The sequence below is a fragment of the Elephantulus edwardii genome, unplaced genomic scaffold (assembly GCF_000299155.1).
Source record: "Elephantulus edwardii isolate Elephantulus edwardi_28Jun2011 unplaced genomic scaffold, EleEdw1.0 scaffold00147, whole genome shotgun sequence".
Taxonomy (NCBI): Eukaryota; Metazoa; Chordata; class Mammalia; order Macroscelidea; family Macroscelididae; genus Elephantulus; species Elephantulus edwardii.
The window spans coordinates 4,644,979-4,668,495 of NW_006399897.1; the positions used below are offsets into that span (position 1 = coordinate 4,644,979).

At 36.4% G+C, this 23,517-nt stretch overlaps 1 protein-coding gene across 1 annotated transcript in view; it reads right to left on the bottom strand.

Moving 5' to 3' along the window:
• Window positions 1-1,985: 1,985 nt before the first annotated feature.
• The window catches only part of ARGLU1 (arginine and glutamate rich 1), a 37,310-nt gene continuing 15,778 nt past the window's right edge, over window positions 1,986-23,517 (bottom strand). Inside the window, exons 2-4 of the mRNA XM_006894614.1 lie at window positions 21,610-21,835; window positions 19,230-19,313; window positions 1,986-2,833 (exon numbers count right to left, since the gene is read on the bottom strand). Of these exons, the coding sequence (XP_006894676.1) occupies window positions 2,669-2,833; window positions 19,230-19,313; window positions 21,610-21,835 (475 nt within the window). The 3' untranslated portion in view covers window positions 1,986-2,668. The remainder of the gene's footprint in view (window positions 2,834-19,229; window positions 19,314-21,609; window positions 21,836-23,517) is intronic.

Consider the following 23,517-nt stretch of genomic DNA (forward strand, 5'->3'; position numbering starts at 1 on the left):
ACTGGTGCCAAGACTGTTGACTGTGGAGCCAAGCAAACTAAAGCTGTGTACAATCTCAATCTCTTCACCATCCATCCTGATGCTGCCAATTGGTCCAGTGGTGAGAATCTTTGTCTTCTTGACCATTGAGCCTCAATCCATATTGTAGGCTGCAGTCCTTGACGCTCTGCAGCAGGCGCTTCAGGTCCTCTTCAGTTTCAGCAAGCAGAGTTGTGTCATCCGCATAACGCAGATTGTTGATAAATCATTTAAGCAGATAGCTAAGAAAACTAATTTGCTACATCTGAAAACTAAAAATGGAGAAAAAGCTAAACTACAAATCCTTTCTTCTATTTGCAAACATTAAAGAGTCCTCACACAAGCTAATTTAAAAGTTTAGTTTATACAATTGATAATTCTGCAAACTCCACAATATAAATGGCAATGACTACATGTTAAATATTGTAATAAAAATAAACAGTCATTAGAATTCTATGGTGCATTAAGAATAATCTAAAAAACAAATTATGAAGAAAGGTATATTTAATAAATTAGGGAACAGCTGAAACTACTAATTGGGATAAAATCTGAACTTTTATATTATGTACAGAAATGCAGGAGAAACAAAGAAAACAAATGACTACATTGTTGCAGCACAGAAAGACTATGTGTACATTAACAATTACATCCTCTCTCCTGTAGCAGGGCATACAGAAGTTACCAAGCACAGGAACAATTTCAGTATTGGAAGTGAATCCTCAAACAGAAAAGTAGATACCACAATATGCCACTAAGTAGCTTACTGTGATTTCACACCAAGTTGAAATAAGAAATGGAAAAAAAAAATTAGAAAGGCACACATAAGCTGATTCCAAATATTTTAAATCCAGGCTACTTTTTTAGATACAATGTTTAGGAAATTATCAATAGCAAAAAAGTTTTTAAATTAACATTTCCCAAAAACACAGAATTTAAGAATAATGGATTTGTTCCAAAAGTTACATTTAAAGAAGTGTTATGAATCAGGAAATAATGAGAACTAACGTTTAAAAAGGAAAAGATTTAAAGACATCTATAGTCAGTATGAAAAGAAACTGAATGTTTGAATTTGGAGTTAACAGGTATGTTTTCTAATTCAGTTCTCACTACAGTCATGCTTATTTTAAGTTCTATCTTTATAGGTATTAACTGATTTAGACCCTTACCACAATTAAGACTTACTGAAGAGCTCAAAACTAAAGCAACAGCTTTTTTCTTAGCATGCACACACAAAATAATCTACCTTTTTAATAATTTCATTAACTCGTTTTCAATTTTCAAGACTCATTAGCCAAATTGTCTCAAAATTAATAGGAATAATTTTGTCTACTTTTGAGGGCATGTTTACACATTTTAGGTAACACTTTCTATCCAAATCCTTTTCTTGATGTTTTAATACCAGATTTAAATACAAAGGATAAATGAGGCAGATCGAGTGTATAAATGAAAAATTCATCCATGAAACACTACATGCAAACAAAAACCCTTGTAAAATGTTTAAATGTGTTTGTCCCAAAATAAGCATGCAAATACCCTATGAACTGAAGATGATTTGACTACCTCAGCCTTTTTTAAAAGGAAATAATTAGTAAGTTCTTTCTGATGGCCTACTTGAAAAAGAATCTAAGATACCATACATTTTTTAGAAGCTTCCCCTGCCCAGTCTTTATTAAACATAATTATGATGATTTTTCTTAAAATCTAAAACGAGGCACAGGTCTGAGAATTTTTTTTCTCTTCTGAGTGCTGTTAGTCTTAAAGGTAACACTGATGTCATCATAAAGTAGGTATTTGTAAAAATAGCCATTAAATTCTAATTCACAAGTATATTTAATGTATATATAAATCCTAAGTCAAAAGTATAAATGAGAGGAAATATAGCATAGTTCTAAGACTCCTAAATTGTTGACCATCAAAAAGTAAACCCTTCTTTTAAGACTTAACAGAACTTAAAAAAAATTGCTTAAAACATAGGAATTTAAGACTTTACTTTATTCAGCAAAATCATTTATTTACACAATGGGGAATGCTGGTTTGATTTTGTCAATGAAATAAAAACAGACTGAACAGAGAAAATACTGAACTGTATATAGATATATATATTTTGTATCAGAGTTGACCAACTGTTTCCTTACCTGTATCAGGAACATCAAGAGCAACAGTATCACAAGGACACTGGTTTAACAATATACAGGTCCAGTAATACCCTGGGAAATTTTCTATGCAATTACTAACTTTTCCTTTTTTTATAAATATATAAAAAAATCAAAAAGTCAGCAAAACCAGCATTATGGTGTAATAAACAGAGTATAACTCTGAAGTCAGTGAGCTAGTAAATCTTACCAGACCATCCATAGTTTATACAAAGTGATCTTTGTTCTTCAGACCACTAATAGAGAATCCAAAGAAGTGAAAACAGATCTCACGTTTCAGAAGACAACAATGATATGATAAAGATTTGACTTAATGGAAGGTAAAGAGGGGAGGAAAAGGAATTGCAGAGCATAGCCCCATCAGAACAAGCTATTTTCCCATATTTTCCAAATTAAAATAACAAAAAACAAAACAAAAAAAAACACTTCAACATGAAGCTACCATACAAAGTTTTTCCATTTTTTTTTTTTTTTTTTAAAAGTTCAGAGTTTGCAATTTAATCCTGGGTTTTTAAAGAGAAGGACAATTTTGGCCTGGACTTTCCCTTGCCCAGGATCATTTTTTGTTCTTCTTTTTGTTGACGCTGTCGCTCCTGTTCTAGTTTCATCCTTTCCTCATGAATCTTTCTCTGTTCTTCAACAATTCTCAACTGCTCTTCAGCCTAAAAGATAAAAATAAAAATCAGAATTGTCTAGGTCATCGAACAAAAAAGATCTTGGAAATTATAAATTATAAAATGTGAATATACAAAATACAGCATATTTCATGAAAAGTGAAGCAATGACACGTTCATTGCTCCTACACAGTTCCATTTGACAATGGAGTAAACTATAGGAGAAAACTAAAAACCAATTGTTGTTGTTATGTCCCGTCGAGTCACTTGCAACTCATAGCGACCCTATGTCCAACAGCCCTAAACTCTGCTCTGTCCTGTGCCAATCGTACTGTCTCTGACACTCCCATCCCGATTATCCCAGTCACTGAATCAATCCACATCATAGAGGGCCTTGCTCTCCTGCGCTGTCCCTCCACCCTCCCAAGCATGATGTCCCTCTCTAAGAACCGGTCTCTCCTCACAACATGTCCAAAGTATGTTAGACGGAGCCTCAGAATCCTTGCCTCCAAGGAGCCACCCAGTTTAACCCTCTCCAGAACAAATCTGTTTGTTTTCCTAGCAGTCCATGGTATTCTCAATACTCTTCTCCAGCACCACGGCTCAAAGGCATCAATTCTCCTTCTATTCTCCTTGGTCATTGTCCAACTCGCTGATGCTTAACAAGTGATTGCGAAGACCATGGCCTGTATCAAACGCACCGTAGTCTCCAGAGAGACACCATTGCTCTTTAGTACTTTGGAGAGGTCCCTAACAGCAGACTTTCCCATGGCAATGCACCTTTTAATTTCCTGGCTACTGGTGCCAAGACTGTTGACTGTGGAGCCAAGCAAACTAAAGGTGTGTACAATCTCAATCTCTTCACCATCCATCCTGATGCTGCCAACTGGTCCAGTGGTGAGAATCTTTATGTCTTGTTGACACTGAGCCTCAATCCATATTGTAGGCTGCAGTCCTTGACCCTCTGCAGCAGGTGCTTCAGGTCCTCTTGAGTTTCAGCAAGCATGGTCATGTCATCTGCATAACGCAGATTGTTGATAAATCGTCCACCAATTTTGACCCCACATTTCTCCTCATAAAGCCCACTTCTAAAAACCAATTACCGTGAACTATATCTTAAAGTCAGTATAAATTTTTTCTATTGTTTATTTTTACTTATACCATCAGTAAAACAAGTGACTGCATTGTCAATTATAAACCAGTGGATGGATCTATTGGGAGGGCATTATTTAGTAACAAGGAGTCCTGGTGGTGTACAGCGTAATGTGTTGGTCTGCTAACCAAAATACTGACAGTGACAGCCTGAATCTACCAGTTCCTCTCATGAGGGTTTAGAGCCTCAGAAATTTGACTGAGGGTTAATGAGAGTCAATACCGACTCAAGCGCAGCAAGTGTATTTTTCTTTTTAATTCAGTAACACTATATAATTGGAAATGTGTAACTTTTTTTAGGGGAAAAATCTGTATTAGGGCTAAAATGTAATGACAAATATTGAAAACCAAGAATCACATAAAAATTAGAAAGTCTTTCTGACCAGCTATCTCATTTCAAATGTACTTTAGTTTATATAATTAACTTCCTCAATACCTTCAACTTCTTCAGCCTAAAGCAACCAGCTTCCTTCCTATATTGTCTGCATGTAATTGTCTCTTTAAAAAGAAAACTAAGGTGATTCTTATGACCACCTCTTTTCCAAAGATAGTAAACCAAATTCCTCAATTTGGCAACGTGTATCAATGATTCTTGTTTTCAAACCTGCTAACAGTATCTTTTTGTTAAAAGCAGAGGGCATTACAATGCACAACAGTACAGACAAAAAAAATCCCATCTCTTCCAGTGGCTAAGGTTTTTTAAACTCTGCTTTTATTTCAAATTTTCAAGCTGTTACCACGTTAGCTTCCACCAGCCTTTGTTTCTTCTTGATCACTGCATAAAATATATTGAACTGTTTCCAAAAGTCAAATTTTAAGAAGTTGTGGCTTCCACCTCCACTGAATCATTTATGAAGGCTTTAGTAATATAAGTCATCAACTCAAGTTTTCATAACAGCTCTAACTATCCCTTAAGAAAGTATAATAGAATCTTAGGGAGTAGAGAAGAATGCATTATAAAGCATAACCTTAAAACCACAACACTTAAAAAATTTAACTAAAATGAAAAATATACCACCTTTTTTTGCTGTCAAACCGACAGAATTCCAAAGTGTCTGACTAGTATATGCTCTGAGGTACTTGAGCCCCATATATTTCTGCTGCTGTTGACCATCACTGAGTCTGAACCCATCTCTCTCTCATATACCTTGAAGTGGCAGCACAATTTTTTACCACTAAGCTCCTCATGCATCACTAGATTACAATCAAATGCCACAAACCCAAAGCTAAATAAAATAGCTAGTTTTATAACTAAGATTGTAAAATTTTAATATTTTGCAATCTCAATTATTTCTTTAGAATAACCTTTTGCCAGCATTTTCTGAGACTTAGTTACACATTTATACTTAAACACATGTACAATAGGTACATTTACAAGGTTATTTACTGCAACATTGTAAAGCAATCCACCAACATGGCAACAGTTAACAAAAACAGAATAGGGGGAGAGGGAGAAGACACAAAGAATTTTTTTTAAAAGAACTCTAAACACTAAAATGCAAAAAAAAACTTCAAAAATAACAAAAAGGAAACATTTAATGCCTGACACTGTAGTAGAGTATGCTACTATGTATAAAGAATAAGAATGTACATACTTATAGTGGATACATTAAGCATTTTGTGAGTTGGGAAGATTCACAAAAGAAAAAAATACCTAACCATCCCTCCTGAGAATGCAGATTAGGAAAATTGGAAAAAGGTGTAAATGTTTCTTGTTTTCTGAGAAGAACAAAATAAGACAGAAACGCCACAACCCCTAAACAAAAACCTCTCCTACACAAAACCATGTGATTATACTACTAATCTAAATATTAATTTTTTTTTAGTAAAACATTAAATGTTGACATTTTACCAGACTATATAGGGTAAAGGGTTTCCTATAAAAAACAAAGCAGCTCAAGAAAAATGTTACAGAAGTAAAAACTAGGGAAATTAGTTTCACTACCTTTATTTGTCTGTAATTAAAGCTAAGAGAAAGCATTTGAAACAAACAAGTAATAGCAGTGAAACTAGCAGTTAAAGGTATTTCATAAACAATGTGTGATAATTCCTGAGAACAGAAGGTTAAACAAAGAGGAATTCACTTTTCTTTGATGCAAGATGATGATGTTCTTAAGTATCACTGAGTCTGAGCCAACTCAGAGAGGCAGTAAATTGCACAGGAGGAGATGCCCATCTTTCTCTCCAGTGGAGCAACTGGTAGATTGGGTTGACATTTGCAAAGCTCCTTAACCACTAGGCCACTAGGACTTCACACTGAAGCTAGGTAAAAGACAAAGGAGAGGCTGATCCAGATAAAATAATTCTACTTTTGTTATCTCTTAGCACTCTGGTGACCTTATTTGTAAGGGAATTAAACTACTGACCTATGGTGGAAACTCTCAGGCTATTTGAATCCACCAGTGGTTCCAAGAGAGAAAGATCTAAAGGTCAGTTAGAAGTCGGTTCTGACTTGATGGTACATTACTCTCTCTCCACACACACAGAGTACTATGTAGTATTAAATAATTAAGCCTTCAATTATATGAAGGGTTACATGTAGCCATCTCACTTGCAGATTCATGGAACTCTGGCAATATTGCGGGTTAAGTGTGGAGAAGTCATCTGTGGTCTAAATGCACCATCCCACCCTTAAGAGAAAGATGAGGCTTTCATAAAGATTTAGAGCCTCAGGAACCCTATGGAGAATTTCTACTCTGTCCTATTGGGTTCACTGTGAACTGGAATCAACCTAATTTGCAACAGTTGTTTATCACAGATCTCAATAAACATGCAAACAACAAAACATTAAAAAATTTTCCCAGTACTTATAATTGTTTGCCCTACTGGATGCTGTCCTATGGGAGGCTGGGCTCTATGAGGAGAAATGTGGCATCATGATTGGAGAAAGATTCATCAACAATCTATGTTATGCAGATGACACAACCCTGCTTACTGAAACTGGGGACAACCTGAAGCACTCATGCAGAAGGTAAAGGACTGCAGCCTTAAATATGGATTAAAGCTCAACATCAAGAAACAAAGATTCTCACCACTGGGCTGATTGGCAGCATCATGCTAGATGGTGAAGAGACTGAAATTGTGAAAAGCTTTAGTTTGCTTGGCTCCACAATCAACATTCTTGTCACTAGAGCCAGAAAATTAAAAGACATTACACTGGGAAAGTCTGCTGTCAGAGACTTCTCCAAAGTACTGACAAGTAATGATGGCAGTCTGGAGACTAAGGTGCACCAGATACAGACCATGGTCTTTGCAATCTCTTGCTATGCATCAGAGAGCTGGACAATGAATACGGATGATAGAATTGATGCCTTTGAGCTGTTTGTGGTACTAGAGACACCATGAATGCTAAGAGAAGAAACAGGTTTGCCTTGGAGAGTGTGAAACAAAACTGCTCCTGGAAGGCAAGGATTCTGAAGCTTTGTCTCGACTTGCTGCAAAGAGGGACTAGTCCTGGGAGGGGGATGTCACGCTTGGGATGGTGGAGGTACATCGCAGGAGAGGAAGAACCTCGATGAGATGGATTGATTCAGTGACTGGGGTAATGGGGGTAGGTGTGTCAGAGACAGTGAGATTGGCACAGGATAAAGCAGGGTTTAGGGCTGTTGTACATAGGGTCCCTGTGAGAGTAGGCAACTCGGCCTGTAACAACAACAACTGGATGTAGTCAGTTGTTCTTTGTACCCATGTAAATATTTTCAGAGAAATTCTTAAAACACACAGACACACAAAACACAAAACCAAAAATAATACAAAAACAAAACCCACAAACTTGTTTCTGCAACCAATTACTAAAAGTCTTGACAAGATTCATCTCAGCTAACATTACTTAGAAAAGATAGCCCTTCCAAGAGGTATATTTTCTCCAGACAGAAAATACTATTTATTTACACTATCTGCACCCAAACTATCTTTAGATTGGGTAAAAATAAAGTTGCATTTTAAGATTAAAAATATACGAGTATGTACATCCATGTTTACTGCAGCTTTGTTCACAATATCAAAGACTTGGAAACAACCCAAGTGCCCGTCAATAAACGAATGGATAGAGAAACTCTGGTATATTCACACAATGGAATGCTATCCTTTACTGAAAAACAAGGAATTCATGAAATATTATACAAAATGGGTGACCCTGGAGGACATTATATTGAGTGAAATATCTCAGTCACAGAAAGATAAATACTGTATAATGTGACTGTTATAAAAGAGGTCTGACATAGAGGTTGGGGGGAGACTGAGAAAGAGGAGATAAATAATGTATACTGCATTGAAAAAGATGAGGGAGAAAACTGTTTAAAAGGGATATATATGATTAGGTATTATTGTCATGATGGGAGTCCAGAATGAAGGCAGTATAGTGAAGTGGACTTGGGAGGACAGATTGTATAATAATAAAACAATTTTGACTTTTCAAAGAAAAGAGTGAATTAGGGAGGAGGGGTGCAAAGTCTCCATAAACTTTCATTAATAATAAAAGACTGAAAATGCCATTGGAAAAGTCTAATGAGTATAAACGTGCAATTCCTTTGGGAGAGGGAGTAGGAATGAAAAGTCTGTCAAAATGGCATTAGGTGTTACCAACTGATGCTTGAAAATTTAAACAAATAAAAAAATGTGTAAACTGCTAAGTAAAAAGAGACTGTAGAATGTGAGTTGTAATTTTTCTTAAAACCACAGTAAAATTTTACCTTCAGTGCAATATCACATAATGCCTACTAAAGTTATTGTTTGTTGTTATGTGCCATCAAGTTGCTTGCGACTCATAGCTACCCTATGTACAACAGCCCTAAAACCTGCTGTCCATTGTCAGACTGTCTCAGACACACCCACCCCAATTACCCCAGTCACTGAATCCACCTCATAGAGGGTATTCCCCTCCTGCGCTGTCCCTCCACCTTCCCAAGCATGACGTCCCTCTCCAAGGACTGGTCCCTCCTTGCAACATGTCCAAAGTATGTCAGACGAAGCTTCAGAATCCTTGCTAAACCTCTCCAGGACGAGCCTGTTTGTTTTCTTAGCAGTTCATACATTTAATACTCTTCTCCAGCACCACAGCTAAAAGGCATCAAATCTCCTTCTATTCTCCCTGGTCATTGTCCAGCTCTCTGATGCATAGCAAGTGATTGCAAAGACCATGGCCTATATCAGGCGCACCTTAGTCTGAAGAATACCACCATTGCTCTTCAGTACTTTGGAGAGGTCCCTAACAGCTTACTTTCCCATGGCAATACATCTTTTAATTTCCTGGCTGCTGGTGCCAAAAGTGTTGACTGTGGAGCCAAACAAACTAAAGCTGTGGACAATCTCAATCTCTTCACCATCCATCCTGATGCAACTTGGAAAAAAAAAAATTTGGAGCAAGTACAATTCTTGCCTTTACTTATGGGTGTTTTGAGTCTTGCCAATCATCAAACACTGTAGGATTAAGAGAAAAGAAAGAGTACATCGTACACCGTGCAACAAGACCTGAGGGAGACTGAAGCAAGAACGTGCTGAGAGCAATACCCTGGTGATGGTGATGGTGATGGAGAGACTATAGCTTTTTATGGAGACACTGCAACAAGGTCTTACTTCTTAGATTTGTGCTGGCCATAGTTAAAAAGATTTTTGCTATTCTTGCCAAATGCTTGAAAGAGAAGCTTGAAAGTTTGCTGAGGCAAACCTTGTTATAGGACTTGGATTTGACTCTAAACTGAAACCTGAGCCTGGGCTGAGGAACTGTGCCTTGGAACTTGGGTTAAAACCTGGACTTGTTCTGGGTGATATTCTTTGCTTCCCCCACTCTCCAACTTACTTCCCTAATAAAACTGTGAGTCAGTGACAAATAAACCAACCTCCTCCTGCTTACTCTTACTCCCTCTGGCTCTTTCAGAGAGAGATTCTGGGCCCTGTGCTCCATGTCCTGTTTTCTCCTACTTAGACAACATATAATTGTTATTTTTTTTAATCACAGCCTTATCTACATAGCTTTTACTATAATGTTATTCAACTGAATGTTGGGGGAAACCAAAAGAAGACTAATTTTAATTTTGTTTTTATTTTATTGTAGTGACCTCAATTGATAAAAAGATTTTCCTAGCCATCCGTTTTGACCAATTTTGGTTTTTGTATAAATTATCAAATGAAAACAGATTATCTAAGTAAGCATTTATGTAAAACACAATGAAATGATTAACATCTTACTTGCTAAGTATATTTCTTAACTATAATTTCCCTCTGTAGTAAATGTCTCTCTGATCGACTGCTTTGTTCCTGCAGACTATTACTAGTGAGATTATAAACCCATTGTTAGTCTACCTTACTCTCTGTTCTAAAATGATTGTGCACTGATGAGCGCACAATTTATCTTGGGAGTTTTAGAAGAAAGTTAATTATACAAAGCAGGCTACCCTCTCTCCTGCCAAGTCATGATGTTTAAGATTCCAGTTCTTCAGTTTCACAAGAGATTTTTTAACTCGGAGTATTCCAACCATTCTAAAGAGTAACAACTGGTAGTTGGAACATGTAAATGCACACCTCCCTCTTCCCCACAAACATGCAATCACTACATACACTACAGTTGAAGGGTCATTTACTTCTCTCTATATTTATTTGTTTGCGCCTTATACAGAGAGCTCATTGCATAAGCAACAAATAAACACCTCTTTTTCAAAGAATTCCCCTTTCTAAGTTTTAGCTCCCAAAGATGGAAAAATTCACCAAGTTCAACTTGTAACATAGGAAGCATACCACTATAAAAAAAAAAAAAAGAATTCTTAATTTGTAAGCTTATTCTTTAGCTCACCATAGTAACTCATATAGTGAAAGTACCACTTCAGGTAAACAAGTAAAATTTTGCACATTGATCAAGACCTTATTTAAAGATTAGCACAATGGAATGTAAATTTCTGGAAATATCAGATTTAACTGTTAACAAATTCAGCTATAAGCTTGTTTTGTCTTCCATGTAGAAACCAGGAGAATACACTGTTAAAATAAAAGTAGTTCAAACTCACTAATGTCAATCTGAACTGACTTACAGTTAACCCTGCAGAGTATTTTTAGTGGCTGTAAATAGCTCACCAGAAAAATGCCCATCTTCTCTCTGTGAGCCAGAGATGCTGGTGTATTCAAATTATCAGAGATGCAGCCTCTGGGTCATTAGCTACCATTGAAAGGACTCAGCATATCTTCCACTCACTTTTCCTTTTTTCCTGTGTTTATTAATTACTTTTATTACATTTGGTTTACTTTTATTACATTTGGTTTGATAATGTAAATATCAGTTAATATCTTTCCAAGATGTTGTATTACCTAAACTGAAATTAACTATTTCAAAGAGAGACTCATTTAACAGTTGAACTTGGTATGGGTTACTGGGTGCTATACTCATTTCCTTCAGAAATTTGGTAATCCTGTTTGCAACCATGTTTTCAAAATAGAAATGTTATACCTTTAGGATTCTGTTTACTGATTTTCTAAAATTTAATCAAACCAATCAACTAGAAGTGGTTTCAAAGCTTCAGGGTAGCAAGTTATCCTTATCCTTTAAAGTGAGCTCTTTCTTTTGGTTGTCTTAATTATTCATCTCTACCTCTTTAAACATTCAAACTCACTGCTATGGAGCCAGAACCTATTCACAGCTGACCCTCCAGCACAATTTTAAAGGCTGTAAACTGCACAAGAGAAGATTATCCATCTTTCTTCTGTACATAATAATAGTTATTGTAGTGGATTTAACACATTATTTCATTGCAACTGATTTGCATTTCATTAACAAATGAAGAGCCCTGATAGAATGTGTCAGGCTACTAATTGAAATGTCAGCAAACTGAGCCTAAAAGCCTCTCTGAGAGAACCTAGAAAAATTTACTGTGGCAGTGGGTTTAGTTCTTCTTTTGAACTCACTGATGATATCAAGCATCCTTTCAGGTTTATCAGGCAGAAAAATGTTTATTCAGATCCTCTGTTGACTCTACACAGTTTTTGTTACTGCTAAACTATAGCTTAACATATTTTAGATATTAAACTCTTACTAGATATGTGATTAACAAATGTTTCCCCATGCTTTAAATTGTTGTTACCTTCCTGATGTCCTTTGACTCACGAAAGGTTTAATTTTAATGAAGTCCAATTTGTCTCGTTCTGTTTGTACTGTTGATGATGTACCTAACAATGTATTGCCAAATGATGTGAAAATTTATCTTACATTTCTGAGTTTCACGTTATCAGCTATTTAGATCACATTTTCAGTTAATTTTCATATACGATATGAAACTGGGGTAAGGGTCTAAAATTAAACCGTCACATATGGAAATCAACTTGTCTGATTTTTGTACAGAGGTTTATTTCTGATAGTTCTAATTTAACTTCGGTATGCCAGGTAACACTCTTTAGATTACAAGATTAACTTTCTAGTTAAATTTTTAAATAAAAAGAGTCATTCTGTCTTCTTGTCCTTTCAGTATTTTTTTTGATTACTCAATCCCTTACAATTCCCTATCAATATGAAGATCCACTCCCATATTTCAAGATAATCTACTGAAATTCTGACGGAAATAATACTGACTTTTGAAGGTTACTTTGGGTAGTACTGTAATTTTAACAAAATTATCAAATCTTGAAATCCATCTTTCAATTTAGCTTTTTGCACATACACAAACACACACAGACAAGAGTCTGTGACTACGAATAGTTTTACTTCTTTCTTTCCAGTTACAATGTCATTTAATTATTTTTCTGGAAAAATTACTCTGGCTTGCTCTCATTACCACAGAGTTGGAACCAACTACCTCACTCATAGCTGACCGTTCACTGTGCTTCCAAAGCTGTAAATTGAATGGAAAGAAGATTATCCATCTTTCTCCTGCAGAACCACTGGATTCAAATCGCCATGGACATGACATAGCGCTAGTACTGACATTTTCTAAAGACTAAGCAACTGTTGTTAACATTGAGCTGAAATAAACTCATAGCTGACCCTCCAGTAAATTTTTAAAGGCACAGGAGGAAACTGCCTGTCCTGTAACATCTGGTAGATCTGAACCACATGCGTTTGTCTGGGTGGGCAATGTTAATTCCTTACCATTAAGAGGTCCTTAATCGCACTGGCTAGAAGCTCCAATATAACATAAATAGCAATGGTAAAAAAAGTGTAATTGTTCTTGAGACCCATCTTTCATGAGAGTATGAAAACTAGGGTATTTCATACATGTCTTATTATGCTGATTTATTTCCTTCATTCCAAGCTTTCTGGTTTATCAGAAAAGATTTGAGATGTTTAGCCTATTTACCCTATATTATTCCCCGCCCCCCATGTCAACCCAACCACTTGCACTCCTGACATAAATATCACTGTGTTGTGTATACTACTTTTAATGTATTGGTGGCAACAACTTGTAGTAAAGCAAGCCCTACCAAAAAAAGACAATCTAAGAAAAATGGTGTTCATGAAAATTACCATTATAAAGATTTCCTCCCACAGGTGGTGATAAATGACTGTCAAGTCTATTACAGATTACACAAGAATTCTTTTTTCCTCTTCCTTCCCTCAACAAACCCTATCACTAACAAAGATTTTCCAATCCTTTAGCATTTACAATTTTAGCTTAACATCCTCATGTTTTTGATAGGCCTTCAATAACTTTGTTTCCAATCTGTTGTTCCAGCCACCCTAAAAAAAGTCACTAATGTCAAGAGATTCTAACTGTTGCTCTGAATATATTAAAATTTTAAATGAAGTTACCAACTTACCCCAACCTTTCACATTCTCAAAATCCTTATCTAACTTTCCTGTCACTTTATTTAAATTTAAAATAACTCACTGACACATTTGGTGCCATGCCGTTTGATATTTCCCCCTCACCCTTAAAATGCTTAATATGTGTAACAGCACTGTTAAATATCTAAGTACTGTGATCTAAGTACTGTGTCTTTTCACCAGGTATACCCCTTCACTTTATCCTACAATGCTATATACTCTTGGTAATTTTAATAGATTCCTGTGGCCACTTTAACAGGTTATCACAGTGGGTAGGTTTAAAATAATGAGTAAGTTACTCTGGTGACCAAGTCCAAAAGCGGTACTAGTAAGCTAAAATTAAGGTAGTAAAAGGGCTGTACTCTCTGGAAGGTGGCTTCTAGCTTTCCGGGACATCACTGTAAATGCTGAAAACCAGTATTTGCAATGGTACCTCTGCTATGTCTTCATATTTCTACATATGTAGTCTGTGAGCCTTTCTTCATTTGGACTGACTCATTTTAGTCCAAGATAGCAATCTTTCTGCTGACAACATATTCAAAACAGCTTCAAAGGTCACTCAATAGATGTCATGGGGATTTACATCATTAAAATAAGACTCTTTCACTTTTTTTTTTAAAAGACTCTTTCACTTTTAATCTCATCTCTTTTCCTAGCATACACTGAAATGGCAGAGGCAATCCATGCATTTCTGATTGTTATTAGGTGTCTTCAGGTTGAGTGCAACTCACAGCGACCCTATTAACAACAGATATGAATCCTGTACTATCCTGTGCCATCATCAACATCGCTGATACACTTGAGCCCACTGCTACAGTAACCACATCTATCCATCTCATTGGCGGGGGTCTTCTCTTTTGCTGACCCTCCACCCTTCCAAGCATAATAACACTTTCCAAGGAAGAGCAACATGCCCAAAGTAGGAAAGACAAAGTTTTGCAGTTCTTGTCTCCAAAGAACACACCAACTTAAGACATATGTATGTGTACATTCTTTTGGCAGTTCACGGATATTCAGTACTTTTCTCCAACATCAAAACTCTTAAGGCATCAATTCTTTTTCTGTTGTCCTTATTCACTGTCTGGCTCTCATATGCTTGACAAGTAATGAAAACGACTGTGGCCTGAATCAGGCATACATAATAAGTCTTCAAACTGATATCACTGCTCTTCAGTATTTTGGCAGGGGCTGACAGTAATCTTGCCCAAAGCAGTAAATCTTCTTATCCCGACTGCTAACGTTGAGGGTGTTGATGGTGAATCCAAGTAAGATGAAATCATTCACAGATTCAATCTTTTCTCCATCTATCATGTTGTTGCCAATGGCCCAGGAATGGTTGATGTTTGTTATATGTCATCAAGTTGCTTGCGACTCATAGCGACCCTATGTACAATAGTTATTAAGTCTGCCCTGTCCTAACCCGGTCTCAATGACTCTGAAACACCTACCCCCATTGCTCTAATAACTGTATCAATCCATCTCATCCAGGGTCTTCCTCTCCTGTGCTGTCGCCTCCACCCTTTCAAGCATCATGTCTTTCTTGAAGGACCAGTCACTTCTGGCCACATGCCCAAAGTATGAGAGATGGAGCTTCAAAACCCTAGCCTCCAAGGAGAAACTTGGTCTTACCTTCTCCAAGACACTTGTTTTCTTGGCAGTCCATGGTTCAAGACTCTTCTCCAGCACCACAACTCAAAGTCATCTATTTTTCCTCTATCATCCTTAGTCATTTTCTAGCTCTCTGATGCATAGCAAGTAACTGAAAAGACCATGGATGAAATCAGGCATACCTTAAGTCTCTAGACTGACATCATTGCTTCTTAGTACTCTTGAAAGTTCCCTGAAAGCAGATTTACCTAATGCAATTCAACTTTTGATTTCCTGACTGCTGATGCCAAGAGTGCTGACCGAGGAGGCACGGAAGCTGTTAACTATTAACCACCTCAATCTCTTCTCCATCCACCATGATGTTGTCAACTGGCCCAATGGTCAGAGTCTTTACCTTCTTGATGCTGAGAATCTTTATCTTCTTGATGCTGAGCTTCAATCCATATTGAAGCCTACAGTCCCTGGGCCTCTGCAACAAGTGCTTCAGGTTCTCCTCAGTTTAAGAAAGGCTGTGTCATCTGGAAAACGTAGGTTGTTGAGTCTTCCTCTAATGCTAATGCCACACTCCTCTCATAAAGCCCAGAGTGATCTGTCCTACATATAAACTGAAAAGGTACAGAGACAGGACACATCCCTGATTTACTCCCTTTATGATTCTGAACCATGAGTGTTTTCCTGCTCTGTTCTGAGGCCTTATTCCTAGTCCAAGTAAAGGTTTTGTATAAGCACAATCAAGTGTTCTGGGATTCCCATTCTCCTGAAGGTTAACCACAATTTGTTGTGATCTACAGTCACATACCTTCTGATAGTCAATGAAACACAGACAAGACATTCCGCTGGTACTCTCTGCTTTCTGCCAAGATACATCTGACATTGGTGATAATGTCTCCAGTGTCACAACCTCTTCTAAACCCAACTGTTATTTCTAGTAGTTCTCTATCAATGTATTGTTCCAGTAGTTTCTGGATAATCTTCAGCAGAATTTTGCTTGTGTGTCATATGAGCAATACTGTATGATAATTTCCACACTCTGTTGAGCCACTTTTTTTGGGGGAATGGGTTAGCATCTTTTTGGTGAAACATGTCAATTGGTGAATACCATCAATTCCTGGGGCTTTATTTTTTGCCAAGTCCTTCAGAGAAACCACAATTTCTTTATTTTCTTGATACTGAGATACAATCTATATTGAAGGCTGAAGTCTGATCTTTTGCAGCAAGCACTACAGGTCCTCCTCACTTTCAGCAAGAAAGGCATAGTGCCATCTGTGTAACGCAGGTTGCTGATAGAGCCTTCTTTCAATTCTGGTACCATGTTCTTAGTAGACATAGGCTTCATGAATTATTTGTTCAGCTCACAGAATGAATAGCTATGGAGAAAGGATATACCCTTGATGCATACCCCTCCTGATTTTAAACTACACAGTGTTCCCATTGTTCTGTTGTATATACAGATTTTGTAAGAGTACAAATACGTGTTCTGAGATTCCGATTCTTCTCAATGTTAGCCATATGCTTTTGCATAGCTAATAAAACACAGATAAGACATTCTTCCAGTGTTCTCTGCTTTTAGCTAGGATGCACCTGATAATAACAATATGCCTAGTGCTATGGGCTCCTCTAAACCCAACTTGAATTTCTGGTAGTTCTCTGTCAATGTCCTGTTCCACCCGTCTGGGGATGATCTTCAGCAATATTTTGTTTGCATGTGATGGTAAAGATACTGTTGAATGATTTCCAGGTGATTCTATTCAATTATCTTTCTTGAGAATGGGAACAAATATAGATCTCTTCCAGTCACTTGGCCAGTCAGTTATCCTCCAAATTTTCTGGTATAGATTATTGAGTATGTTCAAGGTTACATCTGTTAGCTGAAACATGTCAATCAGTATCCTATCTATTCCTGGGGCCTTATTTTTTGTCAGTGTCTTCAGTATAGCAAGAACGTCAGTGCTATCTATGTCACCAAGAAAGAGTCTTGAAGGCCACTCTTCCTACTTATAAAATGCCACAGCTGCTATTCTAGAGAATCACCTAATATTCCCAAAAATGTAAGACATAATCATTTCTGAACTGTTTCCTGGAAATCATTCAAAAAAAGTAGGAACCAATCTGTCAAAAAATCTCAAGCCATGTAACACTGGATTAATCTGTGTCTGGTATCAAGTATATTAGTTACCTTTTTTGGGGGGAGGGTCTCTTCATGGACACATACACTGTTTATTGATAAAACAATTTTGAGTGAAAATTAACAAGACTCTTGTCTGAGGTCACCTGGTTAAGCTAATCCATGTTTTAGTTGTCATTACTGGGCCCAATTCCTTGAATTTTTGTCACAAATGCCTAAATTTAGTTAGTCTAATTTTGGCTTAAATTTACCTTTTTACAATTAAACCATTTTTCTGTGTTCATAAAAATGATATAAAATACTTAACAGAACATGGTGACAGCTGAGAAAAGTATAGTTACACATAAACCAATTAAGATTAACTCATAACATTTTCCTTTAAAATTTATAAATATCCTTTTTTAAAATAGTGGAATCATATTGCATATACATGTTTTGCATTTATTTATTTTCTGTTTCATCCAAATTATATTTGGCTGCAGACAAGCCATAAAAGTATTAGAATTTTCATTATTTTAAATAATCCAAGAGAAAATCTTTGTAAATATATTTGAGCCTGATTCCATTTCAATCAAATGAAATTTTAAAGATATATTCAATAAATGACAAGATAAAAGCTTTTAAAGTTTTCTGATCACTTACTCTTAGATCTTTTCTAAAATAATTATGTCCACTTACACTACAGGATTAACATGTTTAACAAAACAAAAACCAAACAACACCTATCCACCCTTTAAAGTGAGAGAATATATATCTATATATGAATATAGCCTTCCCTAATACCCAACTAACAAAGGGATTCCTTTGACTTTTTTTAAAGTTCTCCCCAATATTCATGTCCGTAGTCCTTTAACGCTAACATTAATCTTCCTCATACCAAGACCATTTTAAACAAAATACTTTTTCAAATGGAAAAACTCTTTAAAATAAAAAAAATAAAAAAAAACCCCACAACCATTAAAAACAGAACAAACGTCACATTTCTGCACAAAAAATAGAATTGGAAGAAAAATACAGTATGAATTAGTTCTAAAATATTACACTTGGGTGTTCTACTCACTTTCCATAATTTTAAAATTGCTCTGTATCTTTACACAGAGCTCTTGTGGCCAAATGGGCAAAAAGTTGTGCCGTTAACCCAAAAGGAAGGAGTTGAAATTCTCCAGCTGATCCATGGACTTGTAATTTAGTCTCTGAAAGCCCACTGAAGGGTTAGCCAGGAGTTCCGACTTAATGGCATACAACATAACCACCTTTACATGGCACTTTATCCAATTAAGGAGCCCACTAGCATAGTATATTATGTACTGATCTGCTAACCACAAGGCCAGTGGTTTCAATCTACCAGCTGTTCACTCCACAGGAGCTATGACAGGGAGCACCCTTGCCCTAATCCCTACAAAAATTTACAGACCCAAAAATCTGAAGGAGAAAGATGGAAGAATTAATTCAACGTCAGTGGGTTTGGTTTGTAACATGTCAACCAATGTGAAATGAAATACTGCCAAATAACTGAGATAAATAAGTCTCAGTTTTTATTGGTTGGTTTTATTTTTTGTGGCACAGAAGAAATCTGAATGGACTAGAAGAAATTCAGAATACTGGAGATGAATTAATTAGTATTACAATTTCATCTCAAGAAGCCCGCTTAAGACCATAGCAAATCTTGGCATCCTCTTCGGATTTAATGTCAAGGTGATTTCTGCAAAGCCCCAAATAAACTTTTCGGGTGTACTGCAGCTAGAGTCCACTGCAAAACCAATAAAGATCATTTTAAAAAGAGTAAAGCAAACTGAAACGACTTTTTTTATACTTACTAGTTTGGCTTGTGCTTCTGCAATTTTTCGGTTATTCTCTTCCAGTATACGCTCTAGCTCCTCACGTTTTGCACGTTCTTCCTCCTAAAGGGGAGGACATGTTAAAATGTTAGAAAAATAAAATGTTTATTTTTACTGATAAATAGTGACTAATCTTTCTCTGAACTTTTTGATCTGACTTACAGGGTAGCTTTATAACTACCTCTGACAAATGATAAACTGTGCAGCCACTAACATTGGTTTCTAGCACTAAATTTAAATCATCCCTCCCAGTCCAAACAGCAACCAACTAAACCCTCCCTAATGATAGTTTCCTGGCAATTATTACTAGTACTTAAACATCACACAAATCAACAAGGACAACTACAAAACTGGATAGTATTTACCAAATTAAAAAAATTAATACATAAAATATAAATAAAGTGAATATTTGTCTCACCAATTATGTATACCTACGTATTCTTTACCTATACTCCTTTAATCAGCATTAAAAGTTGAATATTTACTGTCTTGTCCAGTGTCCTGCAGAGTGTGCTCCTCGGCTGCCATACACGCCAGCTTCCTCTTTAAAATGATTTGTACTGTTAGCTTGGCAATACCTGCATCAGCAGCTCAACCATTTATAAAGAAACAACATACAAGGAAGGCTGAGCTGAGGAATGCAGATGTTTATGGTAAGAAGGAACAAAAAATGTAATTCATCATTCCTAAGGCAAACAATTAATAAGAAAAATACATTTACTGTTAGTGAAAAATACAAATGGAAATCCATACTTCATGGAACTAAGGGCTTATTCCATGGGGAAAATGGACTTAACATTCAGATGTTGACAATTTCTAAAGGCAGCTTATATTGTCATCTACAGTCTGAACTGAAATTCAGGAATCCAAGGGACGCATGGTCAGGAAATAAAATTCTGTAGTTTATTTTTTCTTGGAAATTTAATGAGGTTTTATAATGCAACTATATGAAGATTGCTTGATGGTTTGGGCAGTGTTCAGATCACAGCATACATATTCAAATGATTTTAGTATTTGGAAAGACTGTCAGAGGATTGTGTCCGTGTTAAAAAAAAAATTGTTAATATGAAACAAAAAGCACATGAAGAGAAAAAAATCTTACTATGATTAATAACTCGCTACAAGACAGCACAATTACTCCAAAAAGTTCAATATTAAAAGCACTGAAATAAATAAAAATTTCATACATTCAGTTTTACAGCTGGTGAAATCCACTATAACATAGACAAGTATAGCTATCAAAGACAGCATGAGGGGGAAAAGCATTTTAAAAGCCAAACTTACTAGAAAGTAAAGAGACTGAACATTTTTTCAACTTGTCCACAATAATGCCAAGATTAAAAGTGACAATGGGTCATATATTTTTTAGTATAGTATATATGTTGAAAAACACAAACTACAGGATTTCCTATGGCACACACCCAGGGAATTCATATTCACTTATACAAACTACGCTGAGAAACACTCAGTGCTGTAAAATAAGGTGCCTTGAGTGTTTCAATGACTTTGATTAAATTTTAGGATCCTGGAGTAATCAGTGCAAATAAGCTATAAAGCTTCAGTAGCAAATTACTGTCTCACAGAAAGACATTTTCAACTTCTGCTCCAGCTGCTGATAAAACAAATCATGTGTTTAGCTTGACTCCAGACAAGGACAACCTGTTCCTTCATAACTCTCTAGAGAAAAAAAGGAGTTGTTAGTAGATACTAAAAAAGTGGATGAATAATCTGGACATTTTTTCCTAAAAAGATTTTTTGAAACACATTAGAAAAATAGAGGGTCTTATGATCAGAATGCTAGAATTAGTCCATTGTACTGGAAGAGGATTTAGGGAAGGGAGATAAGGGATAAAGGAAAAAAAGGAAAAAAAAAGAAGAGTAAGAAAACCTATTTATCAAAAGCAGGTGCTGTCACTCAATTTTAGGCCCTGCTCTTTTCTGACTGAAGGCAAAAAGCCTCTCACAGTCTAAGTAATAGAGTGATAAACAGAAAAGAATGTATAACCACAGGTGGATATTAACTTTTCCCCTTTACCACTCCCTGTCTCCCCCTCCCTCCCAAAAAAGAAATGTAAGTCCTGCAGCCATGGCAAAAGTTTCAAACACTTCTCAAATATGTAGGTCAGTTCCATTAAATCAAAAAGTGTTCCTTGAATATGTTTTATGAAAATAACTTTTAAGCATTAGTCAGCACTTCTGAATAGGCTAAAAAAATTATCTTTCGCAGCAATGTAAGTTTAGATGAGAAAGGAATTAGATAGTCTGTATTCCATCTCTTTCTGAACTGAGCAGGAGGCACAACCTGACACTGAAAGTTTTGCCATGGACTGTCTCTACTTTCCAAACGACCGAGCGTTACCTCTCTAGCTTTTTGTGCTGCAAGCTCAGCTTGTCTCTGTCGCTCGAGTTCTTCGAGCAACTGCTTTTCCATGATGCGCTTGGCTTCCTCCACCCTTCGGAGAACTTCTCTCTCAATTTCATCTTTTCTTTTCTCCAATTCTTCCTCTACCCTCTTTGCCACCAATTCTTCCACTCTTCGTGCTGTCTCTTCTTCGATGAGTTTTTCTTCTATTTCCTGCTGCCGACTAGCAAACAAAATTGAAAAAAAAAAACAAAACTTAGCTAATATAAACAAAAAAATAATTTAAGCAAAACTATTAACTGGTTAACTTTCATGGATCATTTAAGGAAATAAAACAGAAACAATGAAATAATACAAGAATACAAATAAATATAAAACCATGTTTTTACTCTATCACTTTCTAAATACAAAGACTGTGCAAATAAATTCTTGCTGCTATGTGACTCAGCTAGCCCCGCAAAAGACAAGTACCCCAGTATTTTCCAGAAGCCTGTGGGTCAAGGCTGATACCTTAAAAACTTTGGGGCAGGCCAAGAAACAGCACTATATACCAGACCTACAGGACACATTACCCTCCCCTGGGAAGCTATGCCATTGTGACCACAGTGTACGACAAATGGAAGAGAAGAAGCCCTAAGGCACAAGTAGTCAATTCTGGAGCAAAAGTTCAAGGCAAAAGACTTGTCCTCAGAACTGTCCTAGATAAGAAGCCTTCCCTTGTACCAGTACCTGGTATTTGGACTTACAGACTACTAAACTCAAAAGATACTGCCCACAGCAAGAGAAAACTGGCAGCAGCTTGAGGCGTTTGAAATCACAGAAGCCCAGAAGAGATCTGAGCCATCATATCAAGGGCTGGATACAGGGAGATAAGTGTTGAATGGAGTAGGTAGGAGAAGAAGGGAATGCTGGTGGAGCAGGGAAACAGGTGGGTCAAGACACACTTGTCAAGAGTGGGAATAACACTGAATCTGTTGGTTATTTCTACAATTGGGGAAATAGCTTTCATCTGTTCTTTTCTGTAAAATGCTTGTCTGTCAGATAATGTTCTAAATCTGAACATTCAAATTAAGACAAGGAAGAAAGACTGACCATCCACTTCTGAAATAGGAGGCCTTCGAAATCCCTATGTACAACAGAGCACACTTTAAGACTAGCAGATAGGACCACTGAGGCTAAGAGCCCTCAAGTATGGAAACACAAAGGAGGAAGAATGGTTGTAAGCAGACACTAGTGATTGGAACACAGAATGTGAGAACCATGAATGTAGGAAAACTGGATATTGTTAAGAAAAAAATGGAATGCATAACTATTGACATACTAGATTTTGGCAAAACAACATGGACTGGCTTGGGACATTTTGAGTCAGACGATCCTATGATCTACTATGCTGGAGATGAAAACATGAGGAAAAATGGGGTTGCTTTCATAGTTAAAAAAGTAATTTCTAGATCCGTCTTGAAATACAATGTTGTGAATAACAGAATAATATGCATATGCAAATAAATTAATGAGCTTAATTTAGAAATTGTAAGATAAATGTGAATTAGGAAATCTACCAATTGTTAAAACAAATGCACCTGCTTCTTTGCCAATCCAGTTTATCCAAAAGGTTGAACTAAATAAACAAAACAGTGAGCTACAGATTAGTCAGCAGAAACTACTACATAGCAGCAAGTAATTCAGACTGGCTAGATTTTGTTTTCTTCTCCTTCTGAAGGAAAAGCAGAACATAAGAGAATGCAGAGACTAAAAGGACTTCTAGTGAAACTATAGATCAAGTTCTTTTATACCTTTGAGATTACCCTCTCCGTTTGCTAATTGATTTTCAATTATAAGCTCACCTAGAGAAGAAAAACTGGATAAAAATGTTTGTTACCATTATTACTTAAAAAGCTTAATGAA